The following is a 25811-nucleotide window of genomic DNA, read 5'->3' as shown; positions in this document are numbered from 1 at the left end:
TGTTCTATTTCTGTCACCTGTGAGCCCCGCAGTTGTTGATTCACATGCAAATGAAGCTCGCTCCCTCCTCGGCTTGCATTTCTCCCTGTACGAGGTGCTCAGAGCGCACAGCTTTCTCAGCATCTCAGCTTTACGTTCTTCTCTCTGCCCGGACACTTTGCCGGGGAAAGAAGACAGAAACACAGGGACAAAGGCAGATAAAAGAATCAGAACCTGCTGCCATCTTCCTCCAAACATTGTGTTGATGTTTGGACCAGACTGAAGCAGGACTCCCGGGAGAGAAGCTGCCCTGCCGAGACAGAGAGATAGAGAGTGTGTAGTTTTTGTGTTAGAGCTCTACAGTCAGAGTAGTTCCTCAGAGGAGGAGGCAGAGGAAGGGAGAGTCTCCCGTCGTCGCGGTCTCTCCCCCCCCCCGAGCTTCTGAGGGGTGGCTCTTGGTGACAGGAAACGCAAGGCTGGCGATGAGACCTGAGCGCTGACTGGAGTATGCTGCAGACGATTTACGAGGGCGAGTCAAGTTTCTCCACAACAGAGGGGCGCGTCGGACACCAGCAGTTCCCCAACCAGAGCAAGATGCACAACATGAACAACTCAGGTGATCTCACGCCCCGCTGTCTCTGCTCATCCTAAGGAGTCCTCTGTCCTCCTGCTTTTCCTCTTCTTTTGCTTTTCCCAAATCCCTTCCACCCTCCGTGCTTCCCATGCACATATCTACTCCATCTTTCTGTCTCACTCTCTCAACTCGTGCGCTTTTTCCGTGGGAGACATCTCAACCCACTTGGAGCAGAAACTTTTTTTTCCCGAATCAAGGTATTTTCTCTGACATACATTGCTGTGTGAATTGCTTTTCTGTGTGGGGTTCTGACAATAAGTGCTTTTCGTCCCTGTTGACTTAAATCACAAATGGAGTGAACTCTGTTCCGCTTGCTTGTAGCTCACTGAAATGACTCACTGTGAACATGACAGGGATGTTGGGTTTTGCAAGCTTCCTTGTCAGTGTGCACTTTTGAGGGTACAGGAAGGGAAGTTACAGAGATACTGAAAGCAGGGGGACATCTAAAAGGCTTCTCTTTGGACATTTACCACCAACTCTGTAGCTGTTCTATTTTGGGCTTAGGATTTGAATTGAAGAGTTCACAGCTGACATCAGAATGAGTAACATCTATTCACTGTATTGACTCAAGTGCGACATGAGTCACACTTCATTTGTTTTTTGTTCTCCTTTCTGTTTCCCTATGTGACTGCCGAGAATACTCAAAAGTATCTTTAGAAATTATAACAGAGTTGAAACTGTTTGCTGTGTGAAAATATTATCCTGCAGTTGCGTAACTTCATAAAAAAAATAGAAATAGAACAACGCAGAAGGGTTTAACGAGCTTCTGCCTGTACACTTAAATTTTACAGCTACTTTTTAAATTGGCTATAAATGTTTTAGTATTAAAGTGAAAATAGAGTGGATTCAAGATAATTAAGACAAGACAGAGCGATAGAGTGTAAACTACCACTGAATGTACCTGAAGCCTTATGGGTGTTCTATAACTGTCGGGCTATAGAAGAAGGGATTTTTTTTTCTATTGTCTTGTGGCTTGTGAACCAAACAAGACCCATAGAGCGCAAGCTTGAATTCAGGCTCCTTGCTTATTCTGTGGGTCAGCTATTCTTAGGTGAGTTATTTTCAGCTTATGGCATTAGCCTGCTAAGATTAGGCGTCTATGCGCGTTATCATTCCATCTCGCATGGTCCTGATATAACAGCGCCTCAGAACAGATATTAATAGAGAATTCTGCGTTTGCCTGCTTTAATTTGTTTTTTTCCACTTTAGAATAAACCACATGACGATGACTAACATTATCTGCACAAAAATATCTCTGTGTAGAACTGAGTGAGTTTACTAGGTTCCTCTGGCTGTTTTTCCTCAGTAAGACGTAAATTAAAAATGTTCTAATAGTTTTCTGTTCGCTAGTTTGTCACGAAAAGAGCATGTGAAGAAGCTCCGGTGTCGGTTAAGTTGCTTATTTGTGATGTATTTGTCTGAAACACAGTTCTTATCCTTCTTCCTTCCTTTTATCACACTTCAAATGGATCAGAGACTAAAAGGGCTTAGTCACAATTTCAGATTAGCATCAGGACCAATAAGGTTCTATCAAAAAATAAATAAATAAAATCCACAGGTGGGTTCTCAAACAGAACAGAAAAACTAATGAGTTTCCCCTTTTGCTCAAAATATACAAAAAAAAAAAAAAACCTTTCAGAGAAGAACAATGCAAAACCCTTCAAGTACACTCATCTATGTCACGGTCCTATTCAGGTAGTGTGCGTTTGAAGTGTTCACCACAGAAGAGATGGTGCAAAACAACATGCAGAGGACAGGTTTTAGTGTCAGCACTGCCTGAAAACTACATGATTTAAGAGTAGAAAGATTCCAAGGACAAAAGAGCTGCTATAAATACCCTAGACATTTCTAAATTCCTCTTCCTGTTGTTGTAAAATTGATCCTTAGAAAAGCATAGTTCACTACTGTTAATGTTAGGGGACGATCTTTTCCCCATTGAATGGATTTCTGTGGTTCATAGAATGCTAAAAATGGAAAGAATGACCAATTTTACTAATGAATAGATTAGGAATTTACTGATTATGCAGAGTGAAGCAAATGTTGCGAGCATGCAGAGCAGCGGATCTCAAAACTTTTCAGCTTCCGGCATGCAAAAAAAACAAAACAAAACAAAAAAAGCAATTATGGAAGTAACTTGTGACCTAGACTATTGGTTGAGTATGTAAATGTTAAGTCAATTAAGCTGGTATGACTTTTGATATTGCATTTAAAGCATGAAGAATCTTTACAACTATAATTTTTCTGGTTTAGTTGAATTCCTGACTAGGATTCCATCGGGAAAACTGCTGCAAAGTAAAGGAGCGTCGTAAAAATCTTTAGTAAAAAGCATTTCCTAAATGTCAGTCGTCTGCTTAATTCTCTTTCTTGCTCATGTTTGTCATACTTTGTATTGTGTGTTATTGCTGTGTAAATAATTAGAGGTAACAGCAGAACAGGAGACAACTGAACGCTTGGCTTCCTTCAGTCAAAGAGCCGTGGTGGCACTGCTTTGCTCTCTTTGTTAGCAGACAGCCTCCCTAACCACAGCTCTGGCTCAGCTGCAAGGACGAGCCTGCAGTCTTAAAAATAAAGACCTGTTTCCTGCTTTAGACATACCAGCTGCTCAAAATAACAAGGCACTTAATGAGAGATCCAGCACCACATTGCAGTCCCAAGCATCGGCTTATTTTTTTTGCCCTCAAACATCTTCTGTATCTCTGTTTCTATTTATACTGGCAGACGGGGGAATTTAGATAAGCAGCCCCTCTCTATTTCAGTTTAAATGTTCACATACATTCATGTTTACAGCATAACCAAGTGTGGTCTTAGTCTCTGTGGCAAAAAACTGAAAAGTAGCACACATTTGGCTAAGAAACTCTTACTGAAATGTGCTGCTTTGAGTAGAAAATGCCTAAAGATAGATAGGTGAGCTTTACTATGAACTGATGAAAATGACATTGCTTCACAGCATGTGGTATATTTACTTTTACATAATTCTCTGGCTGCAAATCAATAAAATTTCAAAGCGACATATTTAAGTTTTGCCTTTAACAAACACCAGTTTGAGGCCATGGTAATTTTGTTTAACATAAATGAGATGCTATCAATCAAACACTGGAATTAGCTTTTTTCTTGGGCGACTGATCAATGATCAACAGGTCAAATATTAAGAAATCAGATTTTCTTCTTCCCCAGTTTTTTAGATAAATTCAGTCTATAAATTCATTAGCTACTTCTCTGCTGTCAGTTTTCTTTTAAATGGAAAAGAAAGTTCAGCTTATAGGTTATAATTTCATTCATAAATGGAGACAGTCTTCTAAATCTTTGGCTAACATTTTGTAAAATTAAGGAACCTGCTGTATTTCATCCATCATTTGATGCGATGTAAAAACGGCCTTGGTAAAAATTTGAATCAGATCTTAAGAATATGAGAAATCAACATCGACTAAGAAACGCTTGAGGAATTCATCTCTGCTTAATATTAAAATGCCGCTCCATTTGATCTCTGAAATAGTTTTCTCAGAAATATCTGCAGATCCAACTGATAAAACAAGATCCTTATGTAGGCTCAAGAGCTTAAATTATTTTTGCCTGTTTGTTCTTTTTAGAGGATTTGCTAAGAATCAGTCGTATTCAGTGAGGCATGGTGAAACTTGTTGCAGTGAAATGTTGCGTTCCAACCCTCTCACGTGCAGTAGTAGCATAATGTCTCTTGTGATGTGTGTTTCTTTCTTGGATGGGAACCTGCTAATGTGGTCTGAGGCAAAAAAGGCAGCCATCCAACATCTTAAATTAAGGCTGTGATTGTCACTCTAAGCACCAGCAGGGCTAATGAGAGACAGATTGGTTATAGGAATAAACACGATGGAGACACTGGTGGTGCGATGCTGCAGTGGGAGTGTGGTCACAGGCAATGAGTCACCCTATATCCCCTTGGCAGGACCTCTGCTGGGAGAGGAATGTGGGCACAGTACAGGGTGCTTGTTGCTCCTCCTGTGCTAAAAACAAATTTGGGAGCTGTCATTCATAAATCTCTTGTTTACCAACGCCTACTGGTCCTTCTGTGCACTTTCCACGAATCAAGCGGCACCCAGTATGAAGTGTTCCCTATAGGGGTCATTGTCACAGACTGGACCACTGTCCCAGAATGCGTAGACTTTTTTTATTGAGCGACAATTTCAGAAATTAGCTAAAAGTTATGTAAATGTGACACTGCGTTTTATTTTTGCATGTGTTAAATCGAGCGGGTGGCCTCACAACTGTGACACTCTTTTGCATGTTGCCTATATTAAGACCCTGCTCAGAAAAACATTTAAAATTAGCCTCAGCTTCTGCTAGTTCTGCTTTCTCCTCTGCCTGTAGAGTATTTTTATAATATAGGAACACCAGATTTCAGTTCATGTCATTTAAGACTGCAGTTTGAATTAATAAATGAGATGTTAGTTGGAGGCATTGTAAGTCTGATGTGATGTGTGGTTTGAGAAATGCATCACTAAGCATACAGGTATCCTTGTTTCAGTGTCAAGTCATGACAAGGGAAGCTAAAAATCGCATATATCAAAGATCAAGGCTTTACTGTTGCAATAACAGTGCTTGCTTAAATTTAGGACCTTGTGTTTCCTCATCACTGTCATTATTCGACACAGTGAACTTTAAGCAGACATGCAAATGAGGCTACTGAAGCTTTCCCATCCTGTTTAGCTAAATGGAGATTTTCTGGTGGAGGCTGTGCTTGATGTGCTGATCAAAGTAGAGATCCTTAATGCCACTCATAGCCAGGATACAGAATGAAATATGAGATTAATTAGACCTCCCAGCAGGGATTTTATGCTTTTTTTCATCTTTCTTTTTTCACTTTGGGTAGGGGAGCTATATTTGGGTCTATTAGGTAAAAGCAGCACTAAGACTCTCTGGCTCTCTGAGCTGTGCTGTGGTTCACAGGTTCACAGCACCCACTACAAAAAGCTCCTTTGTCAAATTCTTACAAGCTAAGATTAATATTCCCTGTCAGGAGAGAAGTGCCTGTTCTACAGGTGCCTGTTCGATGTGTCTGCCATGTTGTTGCCCTTCTCTGACAACCGATTGAAGTTGTTTTTAGAACACAGAGAGAAAAAATGACAGCGCTGGAGTCCCTTCTGTTTGTCTTCACTTCTTTTGAACACGTTTTAAGTCGCTCTCCCCATTGATTCAGAACCGAGCTGTTGAAGGCTTTTCTAACGTTTCCCCTCATTCTGTCTCCGGCTCGGGACTCCTTTCTTATATAAGAGCTGAAAAAGCTGATATAATAGTCAACATGTCACATCGCACACTGTAGGCAGGAGATGACATGCAGTGAGACTTGATATCTGCAGAACAGGGAGACATAATTACGTTGCCAGCGTTGCCATGGCAGCAGCAAGTTAGGGTGGTGGATACTGGGGAGTGTGTGCATGCGCGTGTGTGCGTAGTGAGTGTTTTTTCGGAGGGGGGGTTGTCACAGACTGGGATTGCGCCACTCGCTTTAATGTTTCTATTTTTAATCGTCACCGGCGCATGCACATGGAAGGGTGGCAGAACTAAAAAAAACATGACAAAACAAATGAGCACCAGTGAGCTTTACAACATCAGAGAGCAGAGGGGCACTGCCTTTTTTTTTTTTTTTTTTTTTTTTGCTCAGGTCTGCTGTGGATTTTGTTGCTTTTTACAACCTGTGTTTAGATTTATTACAGGGCCTTCACATGGACATATGTGTAACAATTTATGCAGGCTTAGTTCTTCCAGTAACAGGTGAATTAATGGCACCGCTGATGATCCCTTAGATGTGACCTCTTGAGAAGATTAAGCCAGTGAAAGGACTCAATAAATCTCCATCTAGCCCCTGGAATTTTAAGTAGATTTTAATATTTGTCCAGCTTTGCCATTAAGTAGATAGAATACAGTCCAGATGCGCCTCTGAATATCACATCGTATTAGGCTAACTAACCTTTATCCGCTAGATTCAATTACCGCAGAAACTACACTGCCTTGCCAAAGCATTCACTTGTTACTTTTTGGCCAAAGTACTTTTACATAATAGTCCAACACAAAATAGCTCATAATTATAATGTGGATGGAAAATGAAAACATTGTTTTCCACATTAAGAGAAGATTAGAGAGATTGGCCTAAATGCAAAATGATGTGCTTGCCAGAAAACACTACACATCACACCGAGTTCACCATCTTCAAGGTGAAACGTGGTGGCAGGACAGAGAAGCTGGTCAACGTTTATGGAAAGATGGATGGAGCTAAATTACAGAGCAATCCTGGAAGAGAAACCCTTTGGGCCTGCAGAAGACTTGAGACTGGTGAAATATGGAGGTGGTTGCATCATACTTTTCTTCTTCTACAGGCTACTGAGGCTTCCTGCATACCTATAACCCTATAAATAAAGAGTCTGAGCTTTAATGGAATGGTTTATATCATGGCTGCCCAGTTTAAGTCCTCAATGGCTGGAGGCCTGCCAGTCTTCGATATGTCTCTGCTCCAAATTCAAATTGTCCAACTTCCTTCACATCACGTCAAAGTTCTGGAGAAGCACAACAAAAACCCGAAAAGATACAGAATACCAGTCTTTGAGGTTCGATTGACTTTGAACACCTTTAGATTAAAATACAACCATGTGCTGATATGGTCTAGTAAAAGTCCAAACCTAAATACAATTGTGAAACATTGTAAAGATGTCAAAATTGCCGTTTAAAAATGGCTTCCCATCCAGTTTGGCTGAGATTGATCTATTTTGTAAAAAAACTAAAATAAAATAAACAAAAGGTTTCAGCATTTACATGTGAAAATGGTGGCAAGCGAAGCAAACGGTGGGTGAACAAGGTAGGGGCAATGAAATCTACAATAAGAAGCATCACGGTCTTTTTGAGTCTAAATTGTCCATTGAATTCTGTCAGATCTTCACATGCACACAAGATACTTCAAAATAAACTTACCTTTCATTGGATGATTTGGTTCAGTCATATATTACCATGTCTCTGTGGCATTTACTAATACTTTCATTGAAGCAGCCATAGAGATGCAGTTCAAACAGTAAAAGGAAAAATCTCAACAATATCAGTTTTTAAGAATAACAAACATCATTGGTTTATTGTTATTAAAAAGGAATAGCAAATCTCTCTCTCTCAATTTGTCCCTTGTACAGTGTCTTGCTTCAGGGGCCTAAATCCAAACTTGTGCTCTGCTTCTCATGTTTGTAAGAAATCCAACTTATGTGCCATTCTCCTTCCTTCGTACTATTATGCATCTCTCTCAAATATATCCAAAATATTGAAAACTGTATTGTAAAGATTCAAGATGTGAAAACGTTCTAAAGGTATAGGTACTCCCAAGACACTGAACATTGTCCTGGCACATAACTTAAAATTAATTGAAAATCTTCACTCTCCACATAAGTGCACACAGGGTCAGCCTGATGAAGGCAGATGGGACCATTTGTGTGAATTAGATGAAAAGGTATAAAGAGGATGTGGAAAATATTGAACAATCACTAATCATCCTCTGTGGAGGCGGACGATGAAGTAAATCTGTGTCTGGCGTTCTTTTCTGGTCATTGATTTTTTTCCCCGCAGAACTGGCTATATATAGAGACTGGAGACCAAAGGGGATGCCCTGTCACTTTGTATCAGGTAGTTACCTATAATAGAGAGGCACTTCTTACCAATGTGCATGCTGCATTGTCTGTGCTGAAGCACAGAAATGAGAACACCATACAGGTACATGAATTTACAAACTCATGCAGGTTCACGGCCTGTTTTTGTCATACATTATTAATGAGAGGAGGAAATATCTGCAGGATGTTCTGTTGCAGATGGGAAGGAGGACATTTTTGCAATGATTTATCTATCAGTGGGAAAACAGATTTCAAGTAAATACTTTAAATAACTGCTCCGACATTTTGTGTCACATGTCTGCTGAGTCTCAAAGTGCACAAAACAGCCCCCAGTGGACCCTGAAATGACGTATGCAAGACTGTTTGTTTATAGATGCTATTATAATCGCAGGCTTTCTAGGATCACAGGAGAGAAAGATTTTCTCTCACACAGTGAATGTGCACAGCTTTTATCTTCCGTATAACCGTTAATTTAGTTACAGCTGGAATACCAAAACAGCACAAATCTCACATTTTGTCCTTTTTCTGTGCCACAGTCGACATTAAGCCAGACGTGCCATTGGCTGTGGAGCCCCTGTCCCCTTTGGACCTACGCACAGACCTAAGGATGCTGGGGCCAGGCTCAGACCCCGGACTGTGGGAGAGGCAGCTCCAGCAGGAGCTGCTCCTCATTCAGAAGCAGCAGCAGATCCAGAAGCAGTTACTGATCAGCGAGTTTCAGAAGCAGCACGAGAAGCTGACCCGTCAGCATCAGGCTCAGCTTCAGGAGCATCTCAAGGTTAGCATTGCACTGAGCAGTAGCATGGAGGTCAGCATGACAACAGAAACAACAGAACGCAGCACAGCATGACATTAGTGCAGATGCAGTACAAAAATGTGTATCTCAGGATAGCATAAAAAGAGTGCAGCAGAAGGAAAACAACTCAGCAGGACTCAAGGTTTTGCAGTACATTCTATAAAAATACATCTCGCTGGAGCGTTGACGTTTTCACTGCAGCTAAACAACAAACAACGGAAGTCTTTAAAAGCTTCTTTGATTCTACAATTACTTCTGTTTATGCTGATGTGAGCACCGCTTTTCTCAGCTCCAGCAAGAGCTCCAGGCCATGAAGCAGCAGCAGGAACTCGCTGAGAAGGAGCGCCGTCTAGAGCAGCAGCAGCAACAACAACAGAACCAGCAGGAAAAAGAGCTGGAGAGGCATCGGCGAGAGCAGCATGTCTCCAGCCTGAGCCTCAGGGCCAAGGAGCGCTCCCGAGAGAGTAAGAGCTCGGCACCGTCATCGTGGCGATTTCCTGTCTGTCAGGGGCAAATATTTTACAAAACAAAATGAACCGCTAATGACAAAAGCAATTATAAGGCTGAACCTTTTCCATTATCTTTATTGCATATCAGTGGGGTTTATGAAAAATGTACATATAAGAGCTGAATAGAATAAACTGGATAAATGTTCCCTTCAGTTTAACCACTGGAGCAAGCACACGTTCTGTCGTAATCCTAAAATTATAGTGTTGTATAGTGTAGTGTTTTTCCTAGTATGCTTGATTGGACACTGCTCTTTCCCTGACACTTCATTTAAAATGTCAATTATATTCTCATTAATTCTGTTACCTATTAAATTCTGTTAAATCCAAAATAAATTAGCATTTAGCTCACAAAACCCCACCAGATACTGCAAACATTTGAGCTGGTATTTCTTTGGGATAAATAGTTAATGCTCAGCACTGACTATGCGAAGGAAAATGTTTATTCATTCTTGGGCAAAATCACTTCTAAACACTATCAGCAAGTAATTTAAGAAAGCAGGGTTCGTGTTTAAGACAGCCTCATTGAAATGACTTGCTAGTTGCAAGTAAATCACAATTAGATTTGCAAAAGCAAGGACTTGAATGTGAGCAATAAAGAATTAGACTCATTTTATTGCCATTCATAATGAGGACAGGCTGTTAAATTTTGATGTCTCTTGTTCATGGAGAAAATATTTCTCAACAGCAGATCAAACTGTCTCATGATTCTGGGTTTGGCTTTAGGCCTCTGATAAATAATTATGAATGGCACTTATTCAGCACTGATGACATCCAGTTCTTCGGTAACCTTTAAAGCTCAAATTTAGAAGAAATGTCTTCCAATAGCATGATAAAAATAGTGCCAGGTATAACATTTCATTGCTGTTTTTACCCTATAGTTAATAATAGACAGGATTTATGACTTTGCCAAGTCAGGTAATGTGAATCTGTTCTCTGTAACTCTAACCATATTCTGGGGAAGAAACTCACTGCAGAATCACGTATGCAGCAACATTATTGTCCCCTTTGACCACTAGGGGGAGATCTTCCTACATAAGAAGCCTTAGTAGGTGAGGAGAGGATACTCAGTTACAGGAGTTGTTGGGGGAAAATTTTTCTATAGTCTTGCTGTTTTTAAATTAGGGTGCAGGGAAATTACCTTTGTATCTATATATGTGCATTGAGTGTGAAGATCCAGGCATTTACAAGTTAGGGTAACCCCAATCCCTTTGGTTCTGCCTTTTGGTCTCACAGGTGCGGTGGCCAGCACAGAGGTGAAGCAGAAACTCCAAGAGTTTCTGTTGAACAAATCTGCAAAGGATCCAGTCACTAATGGAGCCAATCACTCTTTCATTCAACATCCCAAACTCTGGTACACGTAAGTGATTTATATTACTTTTTGGGGAGAAGTTGAATATTTATGGCACATTTTTTGCCTTTTTGAAATGTTCTTTATTTTTTTAACAGGTCCTCACACCACGCATCCCTGGACCAAAGCTCTCCACCACTGGGGGGAACATCGCCCACCTGCCAGTACACTCTGCCGTCACCTATCGAGAGCAAGGACGACTTCCCCTTGAGGAAGACAGGTTTGCTAATCTACACATGAACACAGCACCGACATAAAAATGTTAATACACAAATGTTCTCAACATACATAGTTTTCAGAATTTGTTTCTGAAAAATTAAAAGCTTGAAAGACTTGATATGTTTTACTGTCAATTCAAGAAAGATGTTTTTACACTTATGTTGAGATGACATTAGGGTCAGTATGACACACCCTCTGTCAAGTTCAGAAAAACATTAATTTGTCTTATCTGATTATGTAATAATCACTGATAATAATTTGCCTACTCAGTAGTTATCCTGTGCCATTTTTGTTCTTACATGTTTCCACACCAATAATTTCAAAGTGATGATGACTCTTTTTAATGCATTTTTTGTCGACTCTGTCAGGTGAACAGTGCAACCTAAGAGCTACTTCCTTTCTTACTTCAAAATAAAAGTGTCAAACTTAGCACAAAATGGTATTAAGCTTAAGGTATAAGCCCATAACAATAGCCTTGACTTATTTCACTAAACAGTTAAATACAGACATAGACAGACACAGTGGATAGTGTTACGTTAGAAAGACTCCGCTTTGACAAGAAATCTTATGCCAGGAGATCTTGTTACGTCTCCAGTCCTGGTGTTAATAAGCTGCCGTGTTAATGTCCCTATGTTAATGATCAACCACAGCTCAAAGGTGCTTTGAAGTAGTCCATAGCTAAATTGGATAATTTAGGCAGAATAATTCCTCCTGAGATATAGTGCCTCAAAACTATTTAAAATATATAAACATAAAGTTTCCACCAGAAAAGTGCTCAGGTTTGTTGGTTTAAAATTGAAGGGAGTTCTCTGGGGATTAACGTGGAAATAAGAATAATTCCTTTTGCTCAGTCATTCTGATTTTTCTTGTATGGGTGTAAAGGTTTGCAGAAGCAAAAGCTTCATAATTTGGCAATGAGGTCACCAAATACAATATGTTCTCTCGTCCTCTATGTCCCCAGTTAATGAGCTGCAGGTGTATCATTTTGCATATGTGCACAATTTGAATATCAAACAGAGGAATTACATATAGTAAAATAATATCACAGCACATCAGAAAATAATCTTAAAAGGTAATTAATTATGAACTTTAAAAGATGACTCCTTTTTGATCTTTGTATTATGTCCACAACAAATGAGTTTCTCATCTAAAATACCAATAAATGTCCTTAAAAACTAACTTTGGGATTCACAACACATTTTCCCCCCAAATAAAAAGGGATTTTATCTAGTTTTAATTTGATTAGAGTTAAGAGAAAAATCTTAGAAGTGAAGAATTTAAATTTACATTTATCATAAGAAACTTGGTTTCTCTGCCTTAATCCTGTGCACTGACAAAACTCTTAACCCGCCACATATAGATTCCTAAATCTGTATGTGGTCATTTCCTGCTCAGGGCCATCCTCCCCCACTTCCTGTCGATCTTTATTAAAGTCCTCTGAGAGTTTGGCACACGAGAGAGGGGACGGACACAAAGGTAGTTTTGTTCCCTGAACCATTGGTTGTCGCAGATAACTGATTGGCAGGTGTTGCAGACTTAAAGCTCGCACAGGCAGGATGAACCCTGACAGGACTGTTTGTTTAAGAAAAGACAGCTCTCTTAAAACAAAGTAGAGGTGACTTAGATCACTCCGTGTCAGACTCCCTACTGCTGCACCACACCGTATTGCCAAGCCCAAACCTTTCCTTTATGACTTTGAGATTCACAATGAGGTGAAGCTTTCGGAATATGTTATTTGTCCCTAAAAACTCACAAAATATTAGCATTTTTTAATTCAGCATTACTTGAAGTCAATTCTATTCTATATGTTTAGGTGGTAGGTTTTGATCTGGTAGCCAATTATTGTTTTAAATTACATGCGAACCATGATACTTGCTTTGATCTCTTCTCTTAAGGGCCCCATGTACTCATAGCCTCATAATCTCTATAAACGCAAAGCGTTACTGACACTCTTGTGTTTCTCTCAAGCACCCAAAAAGCAGGTTAAGGACGGCTATGCGATTTACGTGTTACCTTTGCTTATATCCTCTTTGTTTCAGTTCCTGGAATTAGAATAGACTTAGCTGACAGCACGTGATAGTCTGTGGTAAGAATAGTTGTGGCTGGGCAGTAAAAGCTGCATCGCCCCGACACACCCCACCCTGCTCTACTCTGGTTTTGACCCACTTACCAGAAGTGTGTATTCAGCAGGTGTGGGAAAGATTTTCTAAAATAGTCCTATAAAGGTAAAACTGTACACAGGAAAGCATTAGATTGTACGTTAAAAATGTATGTTTAAAATTTTATAGATTATCTTATATACGTGTGTATATATATATATGTGTATTTTTGTATAGATCAACATGTTTTTAAACTGTTGATAGGTGGGTTGGGGGTTTGTTTGTCACAAATTAGATCCTTGAAGACCAGTAATACTTTTGTAGACTGGTGTTATCTTGCAAGTTTACCATAACTGATTGAGGACATAAAAAACTCCTATTCTCAATTAATTCAGTTCAATGCCAATCATTGATATTTTATTCTAATATTCGGATATACTACGTATTCAAAATTATTATTTGGTTGGTGAGAACAATATCCTCTGCTTTTGTTATTGGAATAGAGTATTCTTCGTGTCATCCATTGTTGCTGTATTGCCAAGACCCGATTGTAGGGTGAGTAACTGGACTGAATAAACTGATTTGAGTGGTGAAAACAAAAATGTAACGTGTTATCAGCATAGCAGTGAAAATCAATGTTATATTTCTGAAAGGAAAGATGTTAACCGCTAACCTTGCAATCTATTATCTATACCTGTGATTATACTCTCACAGTTATGTAAAAAAACTAACTTGTCATATTTTTGCTGTAAGCAGAGTCTAAATTAGGAGGAGACTGTACAATTTATCCTAACACATACAATGCAATATATATATATATATATATATATATATATATATGTATATATATATATGTATACTTGGAGAGCAAAAAACTGTATTGGAAACCAAGATTTGTGTTACCAATACAAATCTTGGTACAGAGTTGGAATCTGTTTGCACTGTGAGGATACATACACATATATGTACTAAAAAGAGATGCATATGTCTGTCAAACAGTTTCTCTGACAAGTTCTGCTTGCACCTGATTGCTGATATACAGATACTTCCTGATCCAGTTTAAACTGGATTCCTGTCCAAGTTGTTTATGTTTAGACACGACATCGGTTCATCCGTTTTTGTAGGTCACGTTTAATGGGCTTACTAAATAAACAAAAGCATTCCTAAGTAACTGACTCAAAATAAGTTTTTAAACAGTTTTATTTCTCTCTCTCAAAAAAAAAGGCAAACTTGTTTTCTCTTTGAGGGAGTGTAACTCAAAAAGAGTTACAGTCTCTTAAGCTTAATAACTTATGTCTGTAAAAATACAGAGAAGCGTTATTTTTAAACTGTTCAGCATTAGTTTAAAAATTGAGGTCAGCAAAATGCTCAGCTGGTGTTCTGTTGTACAGAAAACTGAATTTGCAGAGAGCCATCTGCCCCGATCCCAGCTTTAATAAAGAATCACTAATGGAGATGGCAGGCTATACATCTGATTAACTACAGATAGGCGGACCACTAATGACACTGATTTATGATTGCAACATATTGTAGTATTTCGTGGGTGAGATGAGGTTTTATTGCAGAAGTGACCCAGGTGTACAGCATACACGCTTTGCTGTAGCCTCCTGTTGCACCCACCCTGCGTCAATGTATTTTTATTTGATTATTTCTCCATAGAGACATGCAAAAAAGTGTTTGTTCATGCGCTGCTGTCTGCGTTCCCGTGGCGACCAATTGGGATGCGTAGCTTGGTGGCAGCGGCGTGTAAAAATAGAAAGCAATCAAGGCGGCAGGGCGTGAAGCAAATTCATATGACTCCCAACAGCGATTTCTCTCCATTTATCTCTGCTGCCTCCTTTCTTCCGCCCTCGCGCTCTCTTTTTTTATTATTATTCTACCTCACACCCACAGGATTAGAGGTCTGTATTAGGGAAGACGGTTTTGCTGCTTTTGACAAAAGCCAAAAATAGCAACGTGCGACCCACTCTCTTCGTTTTACCCCCCCCCCCCCCGGCCCCCCCTCACCCGCCCCGCCATCACGATCACCCTCCTCCTCCTCCCCGCAGTGTTTCCACATCATAGTTGCACTTTCCTGTGCGTAACTGTATGATGCACAAAACAAGCAAGGCCTATTTAATTATTGATCAGAGTTAAATAATTGAAACAGGTTGGCTATTGTGTAACAGAAGGGTATACATAACTGTAATACATCTCTCTGCTTTGGCTTTCAGTCACACAAAAAAAGCATCTTATCTATTTTGCATGTTGTTTGAGTATATAAAAGTAGCTGTGGGATTTCATTTGGAAGTCTGCTATTCTTGAGGCATAACCGAATGACTAAACAGGAACATGGTTCCCTAGAAGCACACAAAGACTTTCAATTTTATTTATATAATTCTTGCAAAATTTAAAACTTTGCTTTTATTCAACTTGTAATCATGTTCCTTTCAAATATGACATTTTTTGCTCTAAACTATAGCAGGTGTAAATGTATATTAAGGACTGTTTTCCTTCACCAAGGGGAACCTCTGTCCCAATTCTAAGTATGTTGCAGTGCTTGTTTTCTGTCTGTTCCCTTACATTTAGCTACCTCCATCTTCTCATCAACTCGAAAAACTTTTCTGGACGTTTCATGGTTTGGATGGTCTCTTCAAGCGATGTGCAGTGTTAGTTTTTTGTAACCCACCATGAAACAATGTATTTTTATTTGATTATTTCTCCATAGAGACATGTGAGAAAGTGATTGTTCAAGCAAAATGAGCAACCATTTTACTCATTTTGCTCACATGATTTTCAAAGCTTGAGATAATGTTTTATTTCCTAACCCACATTTAAGCTTCTCCACAACTTTTCCCCTGATCTCGGCCTTCATGAAGCTGTATGTTCCCAAATTTTTGGCTTTCATGTGGAGATGAAATTACAGGTGACCTTCAATGACTTCTGAAGACTATTGGTTGCACTGGATTAAATTTAGGGGTATCAGAGTAAAGGAACACTCTTTACTACTTTTCACAGTTGTGCATTAAATTGTGTTGGTCTGTCAACTAAAACCCTAGTTAATACATTTTCTTGTTTGTGGTTATAATGTGAGAAAATGTAAAATAATTTCAGGGGTATGAATACTTTTATGAAGCATTTCATAAATCAGTGTAAAAATAGGCAAGAGCTTATCTGATGTAACTGTTATATTGATTTTATAGTAGTAGTTAATAATCATCCATCACAACAAGGCCAGAAAGTCTGTCTTTGCCTGAATCTCTGCTGAAAGAAATTCAACCCTGTTAAATTGAGGTTTTAAAATGATTTGATTATCCTAAGTATGACAACATGCCAATATTCACTCAAGTTTCCATCATAAAAACCAGATGGAAACTCTTTATCCAACGTGTCTATTGTGACAGCTATTGCATTAGCATTATGACGCGGTCAGCCGTGTGTTCGAACTCGATACATTTGGTCCTAGCTCTGGTTTGCATTAGGGCGACGGGGGATGTGGAGGAAGCCTGAAACATCTGCATGTTTTTGTGTTAGTTTAACTGTTGCTACTGTATCAGGCTGTGGTCACCAGGGCGGCAGGTAGCAGACTCTTTCACTTTGAGCTTGTGTGTTGCTCGACCTAATGTAGTCCAGATGATGTGGAAATGGGTCCAATCCTGACTCATTCAAAACGTAGCTGGACACTGAAATGGTAGCATGTCAAAACATGGCAGCATCGCCGTTATTTCTCCTTTTGTTTTTGGATTGATAACTGTGGGAGTGGAAAGGATTGTACAATCTGATTCTGGCATAATGCAGGGAAACAATCATGTTTTACTGGAAGGTTTGATTCATTTTACAGAGTTGTGTGAGTTGGATGCTATACAGAACGCCTGTCCTTTGTCTTGCAGCATCTGAGCCAAATCTGAAGGTACGATCCAGACTGAAGCAGAAGGTGGCAGAGAGGAGAAGCAGTCCAATGCTGAAGAGAAGAGATGGAAACATCATTACTCCTTACAAAAAGAGGGCTTTAGAGCTTATGGGTATGCCTCACTCAGTCACTGAAGCAGCCAGTACAAAAATATGTTTTTTGTATCCTGTGTCATGTTAGATTAAAGTTACATTAGTTGTTTTTATGTACTTGTTTAGCTAATTGAACACAGATCAGAGTGTGACGATGCAAACTATTGATGTCTCATAGATTCAGCGCCAACTAACAGCGCCCCTGGGTCTGGCCCCAGCTCTCCCATAGGGGCCTCTAGTGCCTTGGGGGCTGAAAATGGACCCTCCTCTCTGCCTACGACAACAAAAACTGAGGTAAGTGTATAAATTGTGCGCACAAAGATTGGTTAAATGTTTTGAACATGGCATAAAACATTCGGTTATTGCAGCCATTAAAGTGGACAGCTGCCTTCTGCTTGTTGCACTTCACTGACAATGATCTCCATGACGACGTTAAAGAGGCACAACTCAACCCACATGACCAAAATTTTTTTACTACTTTTACACTGTTTTTTCACTGAAGCTGTGCAAAAAATACATTTTAGTTCAATACCTCTTTCATTGAGGGGGAAAAAAAATCCATATTGGACAAACTGTTCTTTAGAAAGTCACCGGTTGCATTGTCTTTTCTTAGAGTTCAGACTGCATTTGCGTGAGCTGCTCTGATTCCTGGCTAAGTTACGAACTAGAACTCGCCTTAGACTGAGCTCACAGTACTGGCCGTTATGATGTTTGACAGATATGACACATCTCTGAGCGATCCTAACAGAGCAGCTGTGTTTGCCTTCACATTGCTGTTTATTCTCAGAGGGACCTCCAGTGACACAGAGAAGGGAGAGATGCCCTGATAGACACCAGGTTGAAGGTTGAGGCTTGGGGAGACATTCAAACTGGGGATTTTAATTGATATCCCAGGCGCTGGTAGCCAAAAGACACCCACACGCTAACAACATAAACATGCAGGATTGCTATTGTATAGGCCTGAGTAGAGGCTCTCATGAAAGTCATTGGTGGACTGCAGGGATCCCCGTGGACCCCATGCCTGTTGCAAAAGCAAGGAGTGTTTGTGCACCGTTACATTAGGTATCCTTTTTCAGAGAGAAAGAGTCCCTTGGGTCAAATACGGGCCGGATATCCACATACAGGTCACTGAATACTGGTCGGGGTTGGAAGGATAAACATGGCTGTTCCAAAACCACATGCTGCTCCGCTGCTCTGCTGGGTACAGGAAGTATACCCCAGTGCTGATGTTCTCTGAGAGAGTAGCCTGAAGGTGGGGACTGGGAAGCTGAGACACTGAGGACTGCACTTTCGGCTTAGAAACCTGTAGAAACATAAATTTGTGAATCAAGACTGGTTTCATTCTGTGAGGGTCTGAAAAACCTTTACTGCCGTCAAAAATACTTGCAGAAAAATGGACCTTCTCCTGTCATAGCACATTTATATTCATGCCACTTATTTTGTTTCCTTTTGAAACTGCCTTGAGTGCAATCTTTAGATCTGTCCATCCACTTAAATCTGTCTCTCTCTCTCTCTCTTCTGCCTGTTTGATGTAGAGGTGGCCTTCCCAGCCAAGATTATTCCGACCTGAGGGCTCCGTGTCCATGCTGAGCTTGTACACATCTCCATCCTTACCCAACATCTCCTTGGGGCTCTCTACTACAGCCACACCAATTAGTGTGAGTACAAATATTGCGGACCTTCCTGCATGATTTTTCACAGTGTATGACACTGTGGCCCTTTTGTGGATGTGAGGTATTCATCTCAGTGTGGGAGCTTCAAAACCTGCCATCAGTGGCTTTCTGGACTCTCTCTATGACCGCAGGGTCACTGACCTGTGGCCCCAAATGATTTTATTGGGCTTAGATAAATATTGTGCTGCAGTGTCTTGTGTCAAGCATGCTCTTATCCTCCCCTGTTACCTCATTAATCACAGCTTTTAAAAAGCCCCGCTGCTCTCAAGTGCAACTCCTGATAACTTGACACATGATATATCATCCTTTGCATAGTGGCACATTCCACAAAATATTTATCAGGTATACACCAATGTTAGACTCTCATACTGATTGTTACCTCCATTTTCAGTGAAGAGAAATTCTTATTGTTCTTTGTGGAAAATTAGAATGTAGAAAAGGTTAATATTGTTTAAAATCCTTTTTACCTTAATTCCCCGCTTTTAGGCTGCTATGGGCTTAAATGACAGATCGACAGAAATCAAACATGGGTTGCCTGGGCACCTGCTGGGCCCTGTGCCACTTCAGACAGCCCTGGAGTCAAAGGTCAGCCCCAGCCACCAGGCTCTGCTCCAGCACCTCCTCCAGAAGGAGCAGATCAGGCAGCAGAAGATCATCTCTTCTGGTAAGGCTGTTACTTGATTTCAGTGAGCGTCTAGTTTCTTCACACCTTAGAGAAGAACCTAAAAGTATGTTTTAAGTGCAGTTCAATAAATTAGGATATCATTGAAAGATTCAGAATGTGAGACAAATGTTATATATGTTATAGGCTCAATTAGCCAAAGCGCAATAATCAACAACCAGAATTAAGTTAATTATTGATATTTATTGTTGCATAGATAAAAAGGATTCCCCGCTAACTTTATCCGTCGTTGTCAACCCCGCTAATGGGGATCACGCCAAACGAAATATAACAATTCAGGGAAGTGCCAAACAAACAAACAATTAAACAAAACCAACAAAATAAATGAAAGGTTGTTAGCCCGCCCTCACAAATACTACAAAAAGAAAACAATCATAACTGGGTGGACTAACAACAAAGAAAAACCAAACGCTAAAAGGACAGCAGGAGGCAGTGCAAAAACTGTGTTGCTTAAATCAACACTCCCAGCTCAAACCGTGGAGTAGCCGATCTGGTGTAACCCTGACAAAAATATAAAACAATATATAAACATACAATTAGTTTTTTATTTAAAAAAGACCAAGTATAAAACCTACCTGCGGCGTCGAACAACCACGCCCAGGTAATGATACCATCCAAACACCCTCAGCAATCAACTCCACAGCCAGCAAACACCCAACACACAGCTGGTCTGACACACAGGAAATTGATACTTTGCCACCATCCTTACAGCTTCCCTTTTATGGAGGCTCAAACAATAGAAAGAGCGACACCTAATGGTGCCACCTGTTACATATAGATTCAATAAAAACATGTTAATATGCTTAAAGCTTTAGCTAATTTTGATGTTTGTCATGTACTGCTAGTGCAATCCCAGAACGAAGTACCTCAGAAAATTGGAGTATTAGATTAAAGAGAATTAAAGACCACAAAAAGAAAAAGTTTTTTTTCCTGATATAGAGATGTTGGCCTACTGAAAACTATTTTTGTCTCTCAAGCAGCCTTTGCACTAGTTGGGGCTCCTTTTTCATAAATCACTGCATCAGCTGAGGTGTTAAGGAAGCCCAGTTCTCTTTAATACCTTCAACAGACCCAAAACGTCTGACTGCTGTGTCCCCAGAAGCTCTATATCCAGCTGCAGTCTGCGTCTTGGAATTTTTTAGTTAAACTCCTGAATGAGCTTTCCTACATAATCCTCAAGGCAACGGTTATCCCTGTTGCTTGTGCATTTTTTTCTGTCACACTTCTTCTTTCCACTCATCTTTCCATCAATGTGCTTCAATACCGCACTCAGTCAACTTCATTAACGATGACCTTTAGTGGTTGACCCTCCTTGAATATGGCTTACTGGACAACTATCATGTCATGATTGTGTAGGCCATAACGTATCTGTATTAATTTTTTAAATACAGGTCAAACTTTTGACCTATCCTAACTTGTTTAAAACAAAGCATATTAGGTGCCCTTCAAAATAAAATGCATGATTTACTACACCTGTGTTTGCAGCATGATTTTTGGAAAACTTTACGAAGGTGTTTTTGTTCTCCGGCAAGGTCAAGGCTCCATGTCCTCCCACGCTCAGTCCCCTCTGGTCATGAAGGATCGCCTCTCCAGCAGTCGCCCTAAGCTACCAAAACACAGACCGCTGAACAGAACCCAGTCAGCACCGCTGCCTCAGAACACACTGGCCCAACTCGTCATCCAGCAGCAGCACCAGCATTTCTTGGAGAAACAGAAACAGTACCAGCAGCAGGTCCACATAAATAAGGTAAAACATCAAGTTTCATGACTCCCACAGTGCTCCTCTTAACGTTCAGCGTCCATTTTTGGTTCTCATGAGGTCGCGGTTTATTGTAGGAAGTTTGGCTTAATCGTATTAAGGACACAAGTGTGGTTCTATTTTTAGTCATTGTGAGAGAGTATGTGCAGCTCAGCTTTGCGGACCTGGCTCATAGTCTGTCTTACCCTCAAAATCCTGCTGTTATTTCTGCAAACCGAAGAACTTCTGCCTGACTTCAAAAGAGGAAGAAATCCTTCCTCTGCAATAATTCTGTTATCGTAGCTCATGGCGTCTGCTCTACTCACATGCTAACGCTGTGAAATTTAATTCATCTTAGTTCCCATGTAAAAAAAAAAAAAAAAAAAAGAAGCCTTGAATGCATTTTGTTCCTCTATGGCAATATTTGTGTTCCCTTAGTGACCTGGCTTTACACAGACTGTCATTATTCTGGTGCGAGGTGGCCGGCGGCGTGAAAGGCAGCATTGTGTGAGTGCACAAGCTGATGTGTCCCAGGGTTGGGTCCTGACAGAGCCATGGGACCCACAGAGGAGCTCATACCTACAAATATTTAAAGAAGCACTTACTGAGCAGCACAATAGAAATTTAACATGTCACAGTTTCTTTGTGCATTAAAAACACGATTAAGAGTGAATTTAAGACGCTCTCTGTGAAGCTGACTCATTTGAAAATAATAGCAACAGCGTCTTTAGAACCATGTCAACGGGGCCGGCTCTGATCACTCAGGCCAATGAGATTGCAAGTAAATCCTCTTTAAGTGGAGGTTATAAATGGCCACTAATCGGGGATGAGCCCTTAGTGTTTATTGAGAGCCAGCTCTGAAACATTGCCCTAATTAATTTCCGAGCAGTGGCTTTTATACGGTTGTTTTTAAACAACCTTCAATTGCTTCTATTTTTCCAACGCCAGCAACAGCGGTTGTGGGAGGGGGAGAGCTGTATTGGAAATTTACAGGAGCTAAGGGATTTTAGGAACAGTTGCGAACGGTTTTCACTAATGCAATGCTAAAGAGGCTAATTCGTATTGATGAAAGGGTATTTATAAAAGGCCTAGATTCTGCAGATAGCAATGCTGTTGGTTACCAGATGACAGGAAGAAGACAACCTGGCTTTGGAGCCCTCTTGTGGGTAAATAATCTGCAAAGGCTGAGAAAGCAAATAACTCAATTAATTTAGGTTCAGTTTATTTACATAGCACAAATTAATAACAAAATGTCTTCTCAAGGCACTTTGCAAGAAAACAAGATCAAATTTATCTAAAGAAATATGTAATCAGATCAATGCAATATTATAGCTTAATAAAGGCATAATAATAATGTACTGACAGTCACTCCCAAGTGATCCTATTTTTAATACAATTCAGTCAGATAGAAGCATAAAGAAGAATGGCATCAAACTATATCTCCACTTTCTGGTAATATATGAAATACAAAAAAGAAAAACACATGCTGATATCTGACAGTTAAATTTCTCCCTGTCATTATGGATTGTTTATAGTTATGCAACTAGAACAGTTTTCATAAGGAGTTATGTATTAAATCCTCTGACGCTAACCTATTAAAAATGCTCTCCTCGCAAGAGGACACACTTCTGCCATTATGAAATCTAATACTTAAAACAACAATAAAAACAAAACCTATATAAGCTGTTTATTCTGATTAAGACTGATGCTATTCTACATTTCTGGGCCAATCAACCTCACAAAAGTTTGATAACTCTTGGCCACAAAGCTGGTATATGTGCCAAATGGGTAATCAGACCCATTTTTACTGGGACACAGTGTTATTTAGGAGACTTCTGTAAGCAGCTGATTGAGCTGCATTGTCTTTATAACAACTCAGAGTAAAGAACGCTCAATCCAAATGGACTCCACATTATTATTATTTTTTTTATTTAAGAGGAAAAAGGTTATGTATCAACTTCCGTCCTCTTTATTTCAGTGTCTCAATAAAACAAATTAAAGTTTGCGGTTATAAAGTGACCAGATGTGAAAAGGTTCTGTGGATATAAATACGTCTTCGTCATCGTATGTTAGACTAGTTCTTGAGGTGGTTACAAAGTCTGTGAGGGATTGGATTTCGCTTTCATTTACAAATAGGGCTGCTTTAAAAGGTTCACTTAACTATATGTGTATGGATGCAGGATGTCGGCATTAACATCAAGCCAATGTGTTTTGCAGCTGTTATCCAAGTCCATTGAGCAGTTACGTCAGCCCAGCACACACCTGCAGGAATCAGAGGAGGAACTGGAGGAGCAGCAGCCTCGAGAGGAGACGGAGAGCATGCAGGAGGACAGCCTGCCCCCTGGAGGAGTCATTCGGAAGCACACGCTAAGCAGCAGCAGCAGTGGCAGCTCGATCGGCGAGCTTCCAGATGCTCACTGTGGGGTCATCAAGGTCAAAGAGGAGCCAGCAGATAGCGAGGACGAGGCTCTGACCAATCGGCGCCTAGTATCCGAACAGAGCACCTATCTCCACCAGGTCAAAGGGAGACTGGTGATAAGAGCCATGATCTGAGGGAATGGATGGAGTTGATGTCGCCCGCTCACAACGATCACAAACATCCACACTTGCACGCATGCATACACGTCAGACATTGCACGGTAGACCAGCTCTGTCACAACATATGACCTCTTCTCACTCAGCTGCAGCCTCACTCATCCTATACTGTTAAGACTCTGTTTGTGGTCTTTGTGTTGTGATCGCTGTAAAATATGTATGTTTCCTTGGTTGTAAATATGAAGACACTTTAGATCTTTCTTTTTAAGAGCCGCTTTGGTCACCTGGAGTCTGCTCAACTGACAAACCTTTATGTACATATACTGTGGATTTAGCATCAAAGATGATTTGTAGAGGGAAGCATTAGCAGATGTACAGCTTCGACAAACCTCCATTCTGTACATTTTTCCATAAAATATTCAAATATTATCAGTCTTTGCTCTTTGTTCTGGAAGCTAAATCTTTTTTTTTTCTATTTTATTTTATTTTCATGAAAACCTGTGACAACATTCACTGTTCAGTGTTCCCACAACGGAAATGTGGAATATCTGTCTTAGAGAGAATGCACATTTAAACACTAACAGGGCAGAAACTCATATTGCAATTTGAAGGATAAAGCACTAAATCCTGGCTTGGGTGTGCAGGCATCTCCTTCACACACCCCTGGTCTCCATCCCATCCCGCCTTGGAGTGATCGCAGAGCCAGAGCCCTGCATTAGGTCGAGTTCTTCTCCTTTTCTCCCTGCCCTCCTCCTCCTCCTCTCTGGGTCCAAAATCAAAGCTTAACGGAGTTCCTGCCCAGCTTTCAGCAGAGGAGTCAGACAGGGAGAAAGAGAGAAAGAGAGAGGGTCGGGCAGGAAATGCCTTCAAGAAGCCAGGAGTTGATTCATGTGTGCAGGAATGCTGAGAGAGGAGGACCTAGTGTCGGAGGAGTCCAAGGGGCCAGGCTCGAGAATTGATTTACTGTCAAGACGAATTACAAAGTGAGTGGGGATATGGTTAAGGGACTCCTTTTTTTTTAAAGGGAATCGCTTCCTTCATATTCCCCTGTGGCCTGCTTACCTCAACCCACAGGGTTGATGTTACTTAAGAAAAAAACAAAACAAAAAAGAACATGGATGGGACTTTTATTTTATTTTCCCCCAGAAAGTGCCCATTGCAATGTGTATAGTCTGTCTTAAAGTGAGCTGTCCAATGTATTGCGGAGTCATGAACCTTCTTGTTTTGTTAGTACTACTGTCGACTAAATGTAAAAAAAAAAAAAAAAAAAAATATATATATCCTACTCCAAGGTTCTGTGTTTGGATTCATGTGAGAAAATCAAAACTGTCCGTCTTATGCTGCACAGTCAGATTGTCCGGTTTTAATGTTTTTAGTGTAAGTAAACACAATCAGAACAATGCGACTCTTGTTCTCCCGCTCCTTTGATTTGGTTATAATGAGAACCCCCCACCCCCTTCGCTGCCAGTGGGTGGGTGAACGGAGGTGGATGGGGATGGGGGGGTTTCTGTGGTCTGTTCATAGCAGTTTGCATTTTGTTTTCCTCTTTGTTGCCTTGCGTGATAAACCTTTTTTTTTTTCTAAAAAAAGTAATAAAGTTAAATTACCTCTGAGATTCTTGCTGTTTGATTGTTTTTTTTTTTTTTTTTGTTTTTTCTAATGATGATGCTACTTGAAGGAACAAAGCAAGCAAGCAACCTCCGAACAAGTTCTCTTTAAAAAAAAAAGAAAAAAATTCAAAGTGGCATTCTGGATAAATTTGAATAAACAACTCTGACGGACTGTTTGAATCATCGTATCAACTTGCTTTTCCCACAATACCTTCCACGACCCAGCTGTTTATTTTCAGGAGGATCTAAATGTGACCCTTCAAAGGGAGCTTAAGGGACTTTAAAACATTTCTTTTGATGTGAACGGGCACAGCTTCATGTGAAAGTGTAGCAGCGGAGCAGATAAGGTGAGCTGCGAGCTTGTGATATATGACTTTGCATGAATACTTTTAAAC

At 40.3% G+C, this 25811-nt stretch overlaps 1 protein-coding gene across 4 annotated transcripts; it reads left to right on the top strand.

Moving 5' to 3' along the window:
* Positions 1 to 25080, top strand: hdac9b (histone deacetylase 9b). Of its 4 annotated transcripts, none has more exons than XM_044117585.1 (11): positions 1 to 595; positions 8763 to 9004; positions 9312 to 9486; positions 10765 to 10888; positions 10978 to 11099; positions 17067 to 17198; positions 17357 to 17472; positions 18714 to 18836; positions 19338 to 19515; positions 21066 to 21280; positions 23489 to 25080. In XM_044117585.1, the coding sequence occupies exons 1-11, from the start codon at positions 487 to 489 to the stop codon at positions 23822 to 23824; spliced, it is 1872 nt and encodes a 623-aa protein (XP_043973520.1). In that variant the 5' UTR covers positions 1 to 486; the 3' UTR covers positions 23825 to 25080. The 4 variants fall into 4 exon arrangements, with proteins under 4 accessions (XP_043973520.1, XP_043973518.1, XP_043973519.1 ...); XM_044117583.1 differs by having other exon boundaries at positions 4 to 595; positions 10756 to 10888; XM_044117584.1 differs by having other exon boundaries at positions 477 to 810; positions 10756 to 10888.
* The last annotated feature ends 731 nt before the right edge of the window (positions 25081 to 25811 follow it).

This window comes from Gambusia affinis, linkage group LG05 (genome assembly GCF_019740435.1).
Source record: "Gambusia affinis linkage group LG05, SWU_Gaff_1.0, whole genome shotgun sequence".
Classification (NCBI taxonomy): domain Eukaryota; kingdom Metazoa; phylum Chordata; class Actinopteri; order Cyprinodontiformes; family Poeciliidae; genus Gambusia; species Gambusia affinis.
This window is presented reverse-complemented; position numbering and strand designations above follow the sequence as displayed.

What these genes read in the sequence shown, in the direction of transcription:
- hdac9b (XM_044117583.1), top strand. Translation starts at nt 487, where the DNA reads ATGCTGCAGACGATTTACGAGGGCGAGTCAAGTTTCTCCACAACAGAG. An exon ending in GCACAACATGAACAACTCAG is followed by an intron (nt 596 to 8,762) that starts GTGATCTCACGC and finishes TCTGTGCCACAG; the next exon opens with TCGACATTAAGCCAGACGTG. An exon ending in GAGGGCTTTAGAGCTTATGG is followed by an intron (nt 17,199 to 17,356) that starts GTATGCCTCACT and finishes GATGTCTCATAG; the next exon opens with ATTCAGCGCCAACTAACAGC.